Source organism: Cricetulus griseus, chromosome X, assembly GCF_003668045.3.
Source record: "Cricetulus griseus strain 17A/GY chromosome X, alternate assembly CriGri-PICRH-1.0, whole genome shotgun sequence".
NCBI classification, from domain to species: Eukaryota; Metazoa; Chordata; class Mammalia; order Rodentia; family Cricetidae; genus Cricetulus; species Cricetulus griseus.
Window position 1 is genome coordinate 49474194 of NC_048604.1, and position 15335 is coordinate 49489528.

The 15335-nt window shown below is 36.3% G+C and overlaps 1 protein-coding gene and 1 long non-coding RNA gene across 13 annotated transcripts in view; both read right to left on the reverse strand.

Annotated features, from left to right (window-relative positions):
• LOC113830907 overlaps positions 1-7413 on the reverse strand; it is a 61243-nt gene extending 53830 nt beyond the window's left edge. For all 5 annotated transcript variants that reach the window (XR_004771503.1, XR_004771501.1, XR_004771504.1 and 2 more), the window contains exon 1: positions 2781-7413. This is a non-coding gene — a long non-coding RNA (uncharacterized LOC113830907). The remainder of the gene's footprint in view (positions 1-2780) is intronic.
• The window catches only part of LOC100768845 (protein diaphanous homolog 2), a 735817-nt gene that overhangs the window by 271702 nt on the left and 448780 nt on the right, over positions 1-15335 (reverse strand). For all 8 annotated transcript variants that reach the window (XM_027433000.2, XM_027432999.2, XM_027433003.2 and 5 more), the window contains one exon: positions 12583-12707. In XM_027433000.2, coding sequence (XP_027288801.1) covers positions 12583-12707 — 125 coding nt within the window. The remainder of the gene's footprint in view (positions 1-12582; positions 12708-15335) is intronic.

Below are 15335 nucleotides of genomic sequence, written 5' to 3' on the forward strand. Positions count from 1 at the left end.
TGCCTGATATAGGGACTTGTTTTTTTTTTTTTTTTTTTTTTTTACTAGGATGGACAGATCCATTTTTCCAATTGTGTTCAAAATATAAATAGATGCTTTATGTTCTGGGTCAGGCCCATGACAAATGAATCTAGGTATCTGCTCAGCAACATTAATTGTATAGTTCCAGTTCTTCCTCTAACTGCTGACCTCTAGAAAGCTTGCCTAAAATCCTATTCAAATTTTCACTGTTTATCCACTCGTACCCTTAAATCAGTAACTAATATGTAATCTTCACAAGTTCTGAAACATTCTATATACAGTTCACCAAGCCAACCAGCAGGAAAGCAGAGCAAGCGGACACAGTAGCGAGAAGACAGCTTTCCCATGTGTGTCCCCGACTCTTAAGCTACACTCACACCATCCTGTCCACACCCTATGGAGCCTGGCCAGGTATACTTGCAGCGAGACCCAGGAGGCATGGTCAGGGTGACCCACATATATGTACACACACACACACACATATAATATATATATATATATATATATATATATATATATATATATATAATCAACATTTCATAGGATAAGCCATGATAAATGGTGTATTTTCATTTCTAGCACCATAAATGCATTTGCACAATGTAATAACTTATCTTCTTATTTTTGCAATAAAACAGTGTCAGTACTAAATATATTCCCTTGCTTCTTACATTTGTATTTAAACTTTTACTTATTTGTATGTGTGCATATGTGTGTATGATGTGTGTGTGCACACACAGAAGTCAGAGATGTCAGGTATCTTGCTCTATGACTCTCCACCTTATCCCTTGAGGCAGAACCTTTGAGCCAGAAGCTACACTGCTGGCCAGAAATCCCCAGTGATTCTACTGTATCCATCGGGCACAGTGCTAGGGTTAGAGGTGTACATGGTTATATATGGGCTTTTACACGGGTTCTGGAATTTCAACTCAGGTCCTAATGATTCTATAGCAAGAGTACTTATCCACTAAGCCATATTCCCAGCTGAAATTTATTTAACTAAGTATTTTATTAGTTCTTTGAGACTTTTATATCATGATCATATTCACCCCAACTCTTCTCCTTAACTCTTCCCATATCCACTCTTACTTTCTTATCCATAACTTAATGTATTCTTGGTTTAAAATGTAAGGAAACCAACCATTTTAAAAGTCTCTCTCTCTCTCTCTCTCTCTCTCTCTCTCTCTCTCTCTCTCTCTCTCTCTCTTTAATTGGAGTAATTCTACACAGACATTTTTTTCCTTAGAAGCCATAGAATGCCAAATAAAAAGCCCAGTTACAGTTGTGGGATATCTGCTTTCAAGTTATTGATTAGGGGTATCCCAAAGAAAGTCCTCAAACAAGATAGGCAATTCTTATTGTTCTTGCTTATCTAACAGATAACTTGTCAGCAAAACCTGATAGCTGAAGATAGCACACACATTGGTCAATGGACAGGTAGAAATCAAGTTGTTTCTGATCAGGAGGCTTTCTTCCTGCTGGCTAGATTTCACAATCATTGAAGGTGCTATTTAAGCAGGATACAAAATCTGTGAATTGCAATAATGACCAGCATGGCAAGATATGACCATGTGTGCAATAGTGGCACAAATATTACTAGGGCAGCCAACTGCTCTGGGGTTATATTTAATGTCATTTGTTTTTTAATCATCACCTAATAAGATGAATTTACTACCTGTGTCATAAAGTTTAAGATAAAAGAAAATAACAGAGAGTATTCAACAAAAACTTTAATTTGCCATACATTACCTAAGGTATATCAGGAAATGATACACCAATAACTGAACAGTTGTTTCCTATGGGGAAACATACTGATTTGTCTTTTTACAATACAAAAGTAGTATATGTCTGAGAGTTTTCTGTAAGAGTATATATAAATAGATATACGAATATTACTATTATTACCCATAAAACTGTGTATTTAACTTAACACAAATGTCATCAATAATTGATATTTTAGTCATTTTAAATTAATGTCAAACTAAAATTTTCCTATATCTCCTATTATATCCAACTTATTTTGTAAATATAAAAATGGCTCATCTTTGTGTCTATGAATAGATATGTGCATACTTTAATACATGTAAATTATATACATAAAATAGCCAATTTAGAGTATTTTTACAAGCTCTTTCTATTATTTCCACTTAATATTAATGAATCCTATAGACAAGTTTTTAATCTCTTAAAATGTAGCTTCTGACGGGAAGAATGATGAGAAATTGGCAGGTTGAGGGAACATTAACTCTTTCAGACAAATCAAGACCCATTTCATGTTCTGGAAAATATGATTTCCCAGACAAGTCTCCTGTGGCTTGAAAGGGTTTATGTATCCTTTAACCAGTGATACATTCTCTTTTTTGCCATTACTATCATGCCCCAAATGTCTATCAAATTCCCTGGACAATCTTTGAATAATGGAGTTCATGCCCAGTGTAATTTCAGCAAGGCTCATCAAACAGATAAGTCTTGAGCATACGGCTCAAGCATAGGCTCCATTCGAAGAGTTCCTTAGACAGCAATTTTAATAGACATGTTGGCTAAGACATAATTATTAATACAGGCACATTAAAAACAAAACATAGTAAATCTAACATTAGATAGGTAATAGGGTCATTTCTTTGGATAAACTGGGGCCATTCTATAATAACAACCTAATGTTCTCTATTTTCTTGCCTGAACGTAAAGTTTCATATCTTTATACACTGAACTATAATATATTTTACAAAACAAAACAAAAACATTTATGAAGCACTTACCTTTCTAGAAAACATCACGCCAGACTTGTTGCCAAATACTTAATGATGAAAAGGATGCACATCTTAAAGGTGCTTATGAGCCGGTGTGCAAAACTGGCATGTACATAAACAAGAGTACAGGCAAATGAGTAAGCAAGATCATCAAAGTATTAAAATATTATGAGAACACAAGGGACAAGGAAATTAATTTTGATTGCTATGATTAGGAAGGGCTTTCTGGAGGAGATGGTGTAAGTGAGCAGCTAATTTTTAAATTAGTTTACCATCTTTTCAAAAAGAACATTTTTCCCACTTGAGAGAGACTGCAAGAAGGCAATAAAACAGTTTCACAGGGAATACATGTGGAATTCATCTCGGATTTATGAACCTCTCTGAACTCAAGGGTGGTGTAACATCATGGTTAGAAACATGTGTCTTGATATCTGAAAGACCAAAATTTGGATCAAAATCCTCATTACCATATGTTACCACTTCTATGATTCAACTGCATGGTTGATCCCTTCTAGTCTTCTCATATTTAAACGAGTTTAATTAAAAGAAGCCTAATAATAGTACTTCACTTACAGGATTTGCCTTGGCGATTGCTTAAGGCTGGCATAACTGTATAACACACACGCACACACACACACACACACACACACACACACACACACACACACACACACACACACACCAAGAGAGAGGGGGAAGGGGGGAAGGAGAATAATCATTTCTACTCTAAAAATCTGAATGAAAAAAAAAAAGAAGTGCTACAGAATCAGAATCACTTTGAGCATTGACATGATGCTGCAGGCCACAGATAAGATATCCTATTACAGGTAGGAACTGAAGAATACAGGAAGAACCTGGAGGCCAGGTCTGCTTTGATATGTTAAATAGGCACATCCAACAGGTTTGAAAATTAATAACCCCCTCCCACCCACCCAAAGTGTCTTTATTTGAAAAGAAGCAATGATCAACTATTTTGGATTTTGGAAACAATTTTCTTTTCAATGTAAACATTATATCCATGGGTCTCCCCCTCTACCCTTAAAAGAAATAAAAATTCCATACTCCTTCCTATCCAAGCCGTTAAATGAGACAAAAGGATTATTTTGAATTTCCTAACTTTTTAAGTTTGGAGACCAGTAAGGCATAAAGGGTAAGGACAGAGTCAGATGTGGTAACACTTTCTACAACATAGCCTGAAATTCTCAGTTTTTCTGTGAAAGACAGCAAATGTCTCCGGCTACAACATTCGTTAGAAAAGAGGAAAGAGAGGGAGGGAAAAAGTCGTGTTCTTTGTTTTTGTTTTGTCAATTCCATATGACATTTTCTTTAAAAAGAATGGCTTGTCATCCCACTGAAAGCTATTCTTGGCTTGTGCTGAAAAGCTATGATGTGATACCTCTGGCTGAATAGTATCAAAATTTTCATCTATTTAAATATATTCTGATTGAGGATAGTGTAATAAAAATTAACATAACGGCAGTGCTGTGGTGACCCCAAATCTGTTCTGAATTGTCTGGAAAGGGCAATGTGCTTCCTGAATAACTTGATTTGTAAGTACTTCAAATGACTCTCCCTCACACTATGAGGAAATCCCAGGTGTTGATAGTTAGTTGACAGGGTGTTAATGTCATTAACATTCTGTCAGCTCTTCTTGTCAATGTGTTAATGGTGCTCCTGCTGCTCAGTCACTCTCTGTCCTCCAGTTGGGGAAATGATTTAGTTAGCAGTCAATCAAAAAGCTAAGCTGATTTTGGGCCAGAGACAGCCTTGCCATTGACAAAAATCTCTGTGAGTAAATGTGGTAAGAAATTTGTCAACAGAATATAAGCAGTAAGGTCAACACTGTGATTAATGTGCTTTGTTAGACAGTTTGAGATGTTACAGATGGACCACAGCACACACTTAAAAGGAGAAGAAAGAAGGGCATGGTAGTGCACAGCTTTAATCCTCAACACACCAGAGACATAGGCAGGCCAGTCTCTGAGTAGAAGGTCAGCCTGGTCCATGGAGGGAGGTTCAGGCAGGACAGGGTTACAAAGTCAGCCACCGTCTCAAAAAACAAAATGGACAAAAAAAATCAACAACAAAAAAAAAGCAGTTTGACTAAAATTACAAACAGCTCTCTTTAAGAGTGAGTTTCTTTACTGTCTGGAAAAGCCAGATACAGTAACTAAAGTAATCCCTTTCATGAGAGCCTGAGAAGGAAAGAAAAGGGAAAGAGGGCCTTTGAGAGCAAACAGGTTGGTGGGCAAGAAGCATGTAGCAGGTCTCAAGACACATTAGTACAAAGCAGGATGCTTTAGCAAACCATTGTGAGCTGAAGGAAAACAGGAAAGCCACAGAAACAAGGTCTTTTAGACTTTCTCCTGACTTTCCCCAGGGAAACCCATCAGTGAAAGTAAAGTTTACCTCCCTCAACCCCTAAAATCAAGGAAGGTTACTAGCTTTTGCCTTCAACACAGGTGAAAGTTGTCTGTCTTGCTTCATGGTGTATGGTGAGTGGGGGCTGGCACACAGTAACACACAGAAGAATCTTGTTGAATCCTGCTGAGCCTTCCCTCCCTCCACATTATTAACAGTCCATACCACTTTTATCTGTAGTGATATATTATTTATGATTTGACAAAACTTGCCTGAGGGTTCAGAATGCAAAGCCAGTCGCAAGCCATAGAGGCCAGGCAGCTGTGGTACAGATCTTTAATCCCAGGACTTGGGAGGTGGAGGCAGATGGATATTGGTGAGTCGAAGACCACCCTGGGCTACACAAGAGTGAATCAGTTTAAAAGAGTAACAGAGTTCATGCCTTTAATCCCAGCAATAGAGAGGTGGAAACATGAGTGATACAGTTGTGTGGAGAAAGGAAAATAAGATGTGAGGTGACAGGAACTGAAGGTATTTGCCTCAGAAGAAACATAGAGAGCATTGCACTATGAGGATTCGTGGGACAGAATTACCCATTTTGGCCTGAGGTAAAGGTAAGGCTGCTTTGCTTTTCTGATTTTCAGCTTGAACCCCGATACCCATCTCAGGATTTTCATTACTTGTGTTACATTTTTCTCTAGGACTAGATACTTCTTTTATCAGACAAAATGCAAATGGACATTTCCTCTGGAGCCTTCATGTCTGGAAGGCTCCTTTGACACATAGAGCAGTTAAACAGATTTCTCATGTTCTTCTCTTGTTAACCTGCCTTTGGTTACAAGTGATGTCAACCATCAATCATATCACAGGTAAGCAAAGATTATTAGGTTTTCTTTTCTAAACACAGAAACAAAAACAAACAAATTACCCAAGTCTTTCACAATTACAGTGTTGGCCAAGGTTGCAATGTTACACATAATATTAATGACAGGGCTCTTAGAAGAAAAGGCCAAGATGGCAAGGAATTCATTCTAATAGCACTGTCTCATATCTTTCAAGTAAGGGTTACTTTTCAAAGAACAGTTAGCAGGATATGATTCTGAACCTCAGCTCACCAATTTCCCCAATAGACCTCAAATACAGACACAGAACTCGTGGTAATTTTAAAAGATGAAGAGAGATGACCTTTGAAATGAATTAAGAATGTGGGACTATGGAAAGTATCTTTATGAGTTATTGAAGTTATCAGTAGAGATAAAAGCTATTCCTCTCTTAATAAATAGGAGCTTTACAAAATATCAACTATATAAAATTAGGTCATTTGACAAATAGTAAACAGTCAATCAATGAAAGTTAATTATAACATTAATTATTAATGGGTTTCCGTCCCCAATCAAGAAGCTATCTTCAATTGGTACCTGATTACCAAAGAAAATTTATTTTCTCCAATGTCATTTCACTGGGTATATTAACCCTACCTACTTCAGGGGCCAACACAAAACAAACTCAAAGGTATTTTTATACACCTTTTGTCTCATGTTGCTTTGTCCAGCATTTTTGTCTTACTAGTATTTTGCTTGTATAATTTGGTTTTCAATATTGTGGATTTGTGTGTGTGTGTGTGTGTGTGTGTGTGTGTGTGTGTGTGTGTGTGTGTGTGTGCATGTTTGTGTCTATTGTAATTTGAAGACAGAGAGAAAGGGTATGGATTTGCTTGGTTAGTGAGGTAGAGAGGATCTGGCAAGAGTTGGGGGAAGGGAAAAGACTGAGTAGGATATATTGGATGAAATAATTGTTTACCAATAAAAAATAACAGCAAAAAACCCAACAGCAAAAACCTCAAAAGCAACCAACCAACCAACCAAACAAACAAAAAAACCAAAATTCCACTATTCAATGATTAAAAAAAAAGAAAAAGAGAAATATAGATAAAATCCTAGCAAGCTATTTCTTTTAATTTAGTCTCAGGACTAGATAGATGTACAGCTTGGTAGTAAAGGACTTGCTTAACATGCACCCAGATTAGAGCTACATCCCTAGTTATCTCAAGAACACAAAAACTACCACCAATAAACTTCCAAGACTAGGTTTGTGATGAGCATGTTAGCATTGAAGAATAAATATTTCCCGGACTATGGTCTTTTAATTTTATGGTTATATAAAAATGTGTATGCTGTTCCAGACCCCTGAAAGAGGCTGTCAGTTTGGAGATCTGGTTAATCTATGGAGTCTCTGGTAGTGGATCAGTATTTATCCCTAGTACACGAATGGACATTGGGAGTCCATTCCACATAGAGGGATACTCTCTCAGCCTAGACACACAGGGGAGGGTCTAGGCCCTGCTCCAAAAGATATGATAGACTTTGAAGATCCCCCATGAAAGGCCTCACCCTCCCTGGGAAGCAGAAAGGGGATGGGGTAGGGGGGCATTGAGGGACAGGGGAGGAGGGGAGGGAGAGGGAACTGGGATTGACATGTAAAACAAGCTTGTTTCTAATTTAAATTAAAAATTTACAAAAAATGTGTATGCTTAATCTATTTTTCTCTTTTGGAGACTCATGCAATTTAGGCTGGCCTTGATTTTCAGATCAACCTTCCTCCACCTTCCAAGTGCCAGGATTACAGACATGAATGCCATGCATGGCTCTATGTTTTATAATCAGATAAAATTAATTTCATTTTTTTCCTCTCAGTTTTGGCATGTAGAATATTCTACTTCCAAATGTGGTATCTTTAAGTTATTTTTGTCTTCTATATGAAAATATCTGAGATAATAGCTCTGGAGGCTGAGAATCCAGGATGAAGGCACCAGGAAATTGATATCTAGTGGTAATTGATTGTGCCTTATTGTTGTGTCCTCCTATGGCAGAGGCCCCAAAGAGCAAACTGGCGTGTGTGTGTGTGTGTGTGTGTGTGTGTGTGTGTGTGTGTGTGTGTGTGTGTGTGTGTGTGGAAGGGTCTGAGATCTATTTGTTCTCTATTGTTTTTTTTCTGATTTTTTTATTTGAATTAGAAACAAGATTGTTTTACATGGCAATCCAAATTCCCTTCTCCCTCCCATTCTCCCCTACCAGCCCCCCCCCAACTAAATCCCTACCTATCATATATCCTTTCTGCTCCCCCTGGATGATGAGGCCTTCCTTAGGGTGCCACCAAAGTCTGTGATAATCTTTGGGATAGGGCCTAGGCCCACCCCCGTGTGTTTTGACTCAGGGGGTATTCCTGTATGTGGAATGGGATTCCAAAGTCCACACCTATGCTAGGGATAAGTACTGAACTTCTATAGGAGGTCTTGTAGATTTCCAAGGTTTCCTCAATGAAATCCATGTTCCTGGTGTCTGGATCAGTCCCATACTGGTATCCCAGCTATCAGTCTGGGGAGCAAGAGTTCCCTGATATTCAGGTCAGTTGTTTCTGTGGGTTTCACCAGCTTTGTCTGGACTCCTTTGTTCTTTACTCGTCCTTGTCTGCATCTGAATTCCAGTTCAGTTCAGTGATGAGTTGTGAGTGTCGCTTCTACTGCCACCCGCTGCTGGATAAGGGCTATCGGGTGGCATATAAGTCAGTCATCGATCTCATTATAAGGGGAGGGAAATTAAGGTAGCCTCTCCTCTGTTGCTTAGATTGTTAGCTGGTGTCATCTTTGTAGATTTCCAGACATTTCCCTAGTGCCTGATTTCTCTGTAAACTTAAAATGTCTCCATCTATTATGGTATCTCCATTCTTGTTATCTTCTATTCTTCCCCTGACTCAACCTTTCTGCTCCCTCTTGTCCTCTGCATCCCTCCTCTTCTTCCCCTCTCATTCTCCTAGCTCCCTTCGGCCCCTCTTCCCGTGCTCTCAATTTGCTCAGGGGATCTTGACCCTTTTCCCTTTTCCAGGGGATCATGTATTGTTTTTATAAGGAACAAATTTCACACATCAAAGAAGAGTTGTTATTCTTATATCTTATCAATCACTTCCAAAATTCACCACTGCTTTATACACAGCAGATGATGTGTCAAAAGAAACTATGGATTGGGCACAAATATTCAGGCCATAGCAGGAGGAATAATGAGTGTTATAAACCGAAGGAGACTGAGGTAAACTCAGAAGGCAGAACCTGCTGAAGTAGGTCACAAAAACTATAATTGCCTAACTCTTCATCTCAGGAGCAGGCCATAAAGAAGCTACAAAGATCATTCTCCTTGTCTTCCCTAGTCCTCAGACATGTGACCTGTTCCCTGCCCTCTACTCAGAGAGGTAAGGAATGTCATGTGGAGAACCTAAGAGGTATCTGAACAAACATCTTGCTAAATCATCTCTCACCCCTCTAATTGATTACAGTTGGATTACATCCTTTCTTCTTCGATTTGGACTTCTATGTAAAAAAATCTATAAAAAAAAAGCCCTCCTTGCCTTTTCTTTCTGAGGGCTACCTCCTATAGCAGGTAACACATTTATCAACTTTATAGCTCCTTTCTTAATCTGTCTTTTAATAGGCATGTTAAGCCATGCATTGTGCAATGGGTACAGAAAGAGATTTTTTTCTACCCTACACTATTTTTTCTGACTCAGAAACAAAAAAAAAAATTAGACAGAAAAGGAGAAACAAAAGTGACATACTTTGTTATAAAGCTGCTGGCTTCAAGAAGCTAGAAGTAGGGTAACTACATTCACAGGAGAACACTCCTTTTAATTTTTTGAGACAATGCATTACAATGTAGCTCAGGTTGGACTGGAATTTATGGTAATCCTCCTGCTACTGCCCTAAAACCATTGCGATTTCAAGCTTGAATCACCATATTGGTACCTTGAGGACTATCTACTTTTCTACCTTAAAAAAATAAAACAATTACTTTAGAATGTATGGATCATAAATTCTAAAATTGATCATACTTTTTAAAAATGTCAAACCTAAAACAATGATTCAATATTACTTAAATACTTGACAAAATTTATATGGATAATCTTTCAGAAATAATTATAAGGAAAGATTACTACTTCTTAACAATATCCTTCTATATGGAGAAAGTCAAATAAGGGGCTTGGATTCCCTAATTCCCAATGATGTTACACAGATTTGCTGAGTGTCTACATTGTGGTAGGTGGTAGTTAATTGATAGCTACATAGAGGTTAACAAATCTGATATAATCTTTGCTAAAGAACAGTATATAGAGAGTATGTAAATGCTAAGCTGCCATCAGATTATGGTTGAGTTCTCAGTTGTGTGCACTGTAGTAATTTAATGGCCTGACAATATCTAGGTATAATAAGCATTGAATTAATGTTGTGAAAGAGTAAGGGTACACATGAGAACTGTTTGTCATAACCTGACCTGGTCATCTAGTGAAGATTCAACCTATATGTTCAGTAACCATCATGCCATTGCTGTTATCCATAGTGCTCTTGATATTTATGGAGGTCATAGACATGGAAGTGCTGTTCCTGACCGGTTTTGTAACTCCAAGTTCTTACAGATAGATTATAGTTGGTTAGATAAAGTACTGTCATATTTACTTAATTTAAAGCATCAGTGATCTGAAACAAAACTATTGGCAGATGAAGGAAGCATCTAGAGTCCTGTATGACACATGGGAACATAGTATTCATTGTAAAACAGAGGCCAGAGGCCAGAAATATGGCTAAGTGATGAAGACAAATTCCACAGGACCCAAGTTTGGTTCTAATCTCCCCTGTCAGCCATGTTTTTCAACTCTTTGTTCACTAGCCAAAAGGTATTAAAAATATCCAAAATACAGCATACATGTGGTCATTTTGCATTTTGCATTCGTCTTTCTAGGAGAGTGAAATTCTCACTAAGCACTCGTGGAGATTTTTCAGAACAATACTAATTTAAACAATAATTTCATTATTCTAATTTATTAATTTATAGTTTTAACAGAATAATATTCTATTTTTCTGTAATGAATTGTCATATTTTTCTTGGTATGAACTGCAAAGTCACACTCCTATACAATTCCATACACTTTCTAATCCCCTTGTAGATAGTCACACTTTGGTACCACTTAAATGAAGAACATTTCATTTAAAAATGATTAATTACCTGCATAAAAAGAGAAATAAAGTAGGGAGAACAGGTGAAGTTCATGAGGGTTTGAAATTAGTTTTTTTTTCTTTCTTTTCTTTCTACATGAGCCGCAAAGACTCAATGTTGCAAGCTGTTGTGTGGCCATAAGCCAAGTGTAAAAGAAAATATTCCATGACAAGAGTCAACATGAAAAGGTGAAAAAAATAAGTCAAGTCACCAATGAAGTGAAAGGTTCATATTAGGTGTCTCAATGTGTCCAGTTATAAAATCCAAGGATAGACAAGGACTGCCTGCTTGCAATGCCTCACAAACTTGTTCTTCCAATATTCCTGTTTACAAATGTAACATCACTAAAGTACTATATAGCATTATTTTATGAGGCAAAAAAACTAAGAGTGGAAGACATTTTATATAAATATCAAGTACTGGTCTTAAGTAATTCTTAGGTTCAGTGTCATAATGTCTAAGTTGGGTAGGAAAGAAACACATGAGGAGAAAAAGGCGATAGGTTTAACCTTGGAAGAAGGTGACTTCCATACAGTTGTTGAAGGAATTTACTTATTATCTGATAAAGAAATTGCACTATTTATTCCCTCTAGAGATATAAACTAGTGAATCAATCTGCAGTTCAAGATACTTATTTAAACCCAGAGGAGGAGGATATGGCTTTTACTTCCGAAAACCCAGAATAGAAAAAAAAATCAGTTCTGAATGTAGTTTATCTTCAGACAACAGCTTGGACATTAACACAATTCAAAACAAATGTAGTTTCTCATAATCTCCTTTCAAATGCGCATAGACACACACACACACACACACACACACACACACACACACAGAGTTTATCAGTATATTATATGCAAAATGAGTTTCCTAAATGTTTATGTAGCAAGAAATATTTACTTTTCTTTATACATCAGCTACTTACCAATTTGTTTCTCTTTCCATTCATATATCTACACATTTATATTTCAGTCTACTGACATTACATATTCTCTCATTGCTTCTCAAAATGCATTTATACCCTCAGAAAATGCACATGAATATACCCAAAGAAAGAAAATTATAACACTTCCTCCCCGAATCATTTTCTTATATTGACTCTATCCTTAAGCATTTGGTTATAAAAGAGGATTATTTGCTTTGTTCTTTCAGGTATGATCAGACTTCCTAAGACTTACCTTGCATATCTTGTGGGCTTTCAAATAAAATTTATCTTTGAGAAATGGCAACTTTTCTGTCTAATTGTTCCCTTGCTTACATTACCAGGTTCAAACATCGTGAAATGAAATTTATGCTGCTAATATAAAAGCACCTTACACACAAATTCATCTAATGGTGTAGGCTAGTGAGTCTAGAATAGATGAACAGATAGCTACACAGAAAAACACACAAACAAATTCTTAAATAAAGGATATCGTCATCTTTTCCACAAACTTATCGTGTTGACTGTCTTCTTTTGGGAAATTCTTGATGTCACGCTCCAGATGAAGAATGTTTTGTTCCATTGCTACAAGGTTGCTCTTGAGAGTTTGAGCTGAAACTACAGAACAATGTGCAAAATATTTAGAATCTTTCACTGGGTATTACACAAAATAACCAAAAACAGTATCTACTGAATATTTTTTTAATGTGGAAAATTGTTCCATGGAGTCATTTTCACATTTTTCTCAATTACAGCTCTTAAAAATTCAACTCTCTATGAATTAAATGAAAATGTGTAATGTAATATACCAAAATCATCATATTTAATATGGGAATGTCATCGTTTTACTCAGCCATTAGTTCAGATGAACCCATTCCTATTTAAATTTATTGATGAACACCTAATATTTCATTCTTTAAAATCTAAATTGAAGATTAAAGAGAAACTAAGGTTCAAAGAGATCTTATATTATTAATGCATGTCCTTGGTTATATAAATGATGAGAGGTTAAATTATATAAAAGGATAAAATGTTTGCTTTTTTTTGAAAACCCTGAGTTTTATGAACCAACAACTATGGTACAAATTCCCATCTTTAAGATTTCATACTCAATAGAGTCATGTAAAATAACTGTTGCTACAGATGTTGAGTTTAGAACAAACCCTAGTGAATATAATATGAACCTACAAATATATACACACAAAGCTTCAGCATGTCTTCAGACACAATCATTAGCTGTTTAATTACCCCTAATACTCTCTGCTCTTCTCCTTTTCTCTCATTGACAACTAATAATTTAAAGTGTTGTATCAAAACTGCTCCTAAATACATGTACACTTTCAAGATCTCTCATGGTGCTGTCATTCCTGGGGTGTGTTAAAAAAATAAGAAAGAAAAAAAAACCTTATTACTATTTTCTACTACATTATTATATGACTTTGAATTGCATACACAGACACTTCTATCAATACCAACAGAATCAGATGAAATTCCAGTTGAGGAGACAAGGGAAGGGTTACACTGGTTTTTAAATCCATATTTCTGAAACAGTGTTTTCATTAAGGACTATGAAACACAAATAGAAAAACACAGTTTCTATTTCGGTGAATTTTATCTATTTTAGAGATATACTAGCATCACAATGAAAAATTTAAGAGACTGACTAAATCAACCCTCTGGCAAATTTCAGTCAGATTATTCTGATCCAAATTCATCACCCTGACAAGCTTACCTTTATAATTCAACAAGGAGAAATCAACTTAATATACATGGAAGTTCAAGAGACTGAAAATCAAATACTAACACTGAAGATTATTTTTTCTATTAATCTGTCAGTATAAATGGCCCTGTCCAATACAGTTCCATTTGTTTAGATCTGACAAGCTGGAAAGTATTCTTTATTGGAGAAATTGGAGAACTACTGTTCTGCCTTGCAAAACCTTTGCTAATGCTGCAGCAATTACTGCTCTTAAAGGATGAGTTTACTTCGAAGCAAATCATTCTGATTTTAAAACTGAATTTTTATCATTTGTTTTCTTTCTCTGTGGTCTCCCGAACTATTCAAAATGTTTCTCTTTTCCCATCCTAAATGATGACTGGAAAAACAAAAGATGTAAAATTGACTGGTTGTTGAGTCACTTGGGTTACAAGAAGATAGGGTGTGTGTGTGTGTGTGTGTGTGTGTGTGTGTGTGTGTGTGTGTGTAGACAAACTAGTGGTGATATAGGCCTCCACTCACAATGTACTACACTGAACATAGACATATTTCTTCTTCCTCATTTCACATTTATTTCCATTTCTCCATTCTTCACCAAATCAACTACAACGCAATGATGAGGCTTGGGATATTTTCGTAAGAAAGCTCCCATGCCATAAAAAATCAGAATAAATTTACAAAATTTTCTTAACCTGTTTTCTTACTGAATTTTTAGTAAAAAATATTTTCAGAAGTGCCCTTACCAATTTTACATGTCAGATTTTCAATTCTACAAAAATTTGTTCAGATTTGTTCTCTAAATTCTCTACAATTTCATTGTCACCTTCTATATTGCTCCTTAATTTGTCTTATGATTTTATTAAATCTTGAGCTGTGGCTGGGGTTCAGAACTAATATTTCTGGCATGCTGAGTATTTTGGCGTCAGGAGATTGAAAGGCCTAAGAAACAACCACTCTTTGATCTCCTATTCTGACATCTTCAGTTACTGAATCTAACTTTCCTCTTTCTAATGCAGCTTGCCCATAGAATGTAGAATTCTTCTTCCCCCAAACAGGTCACGGTATCTAGAAAGGTCCCTCTCTTTTCTCCTGAAGATTTTCATTTGAGAAGAGTGATACTTCACACGTGGGAGGAAGGATTGTTACACAAATCGCCTATCAGATTCTTTGAAAGTCCTGATACATTGCCCCTGCCATTCTATTAGTATCAGATTGTCCAAATGACACCTCTACACAGCTCTTTATTTTTGAAGGTTCCCATGTCTTACACATGTATTAATTATACTAGCCATACTTTCATGCTCATTTATATAAATAAAATGGTAGCATATGCTACATATGATAATCATGTAGTATATCAACTATTATGCAGTTAGTATATCAACTATTATGCAGCTATAAAAAAGTGCAGGATTGAAACCTTTCTATAAATACACATAAGATGGAAGGATGCAGGACTAAACATAGACAATGGGAAATTATGGAAAAGGTCAAAGGATGAAAAATAATAGAAACCTTTATTAGTTCCT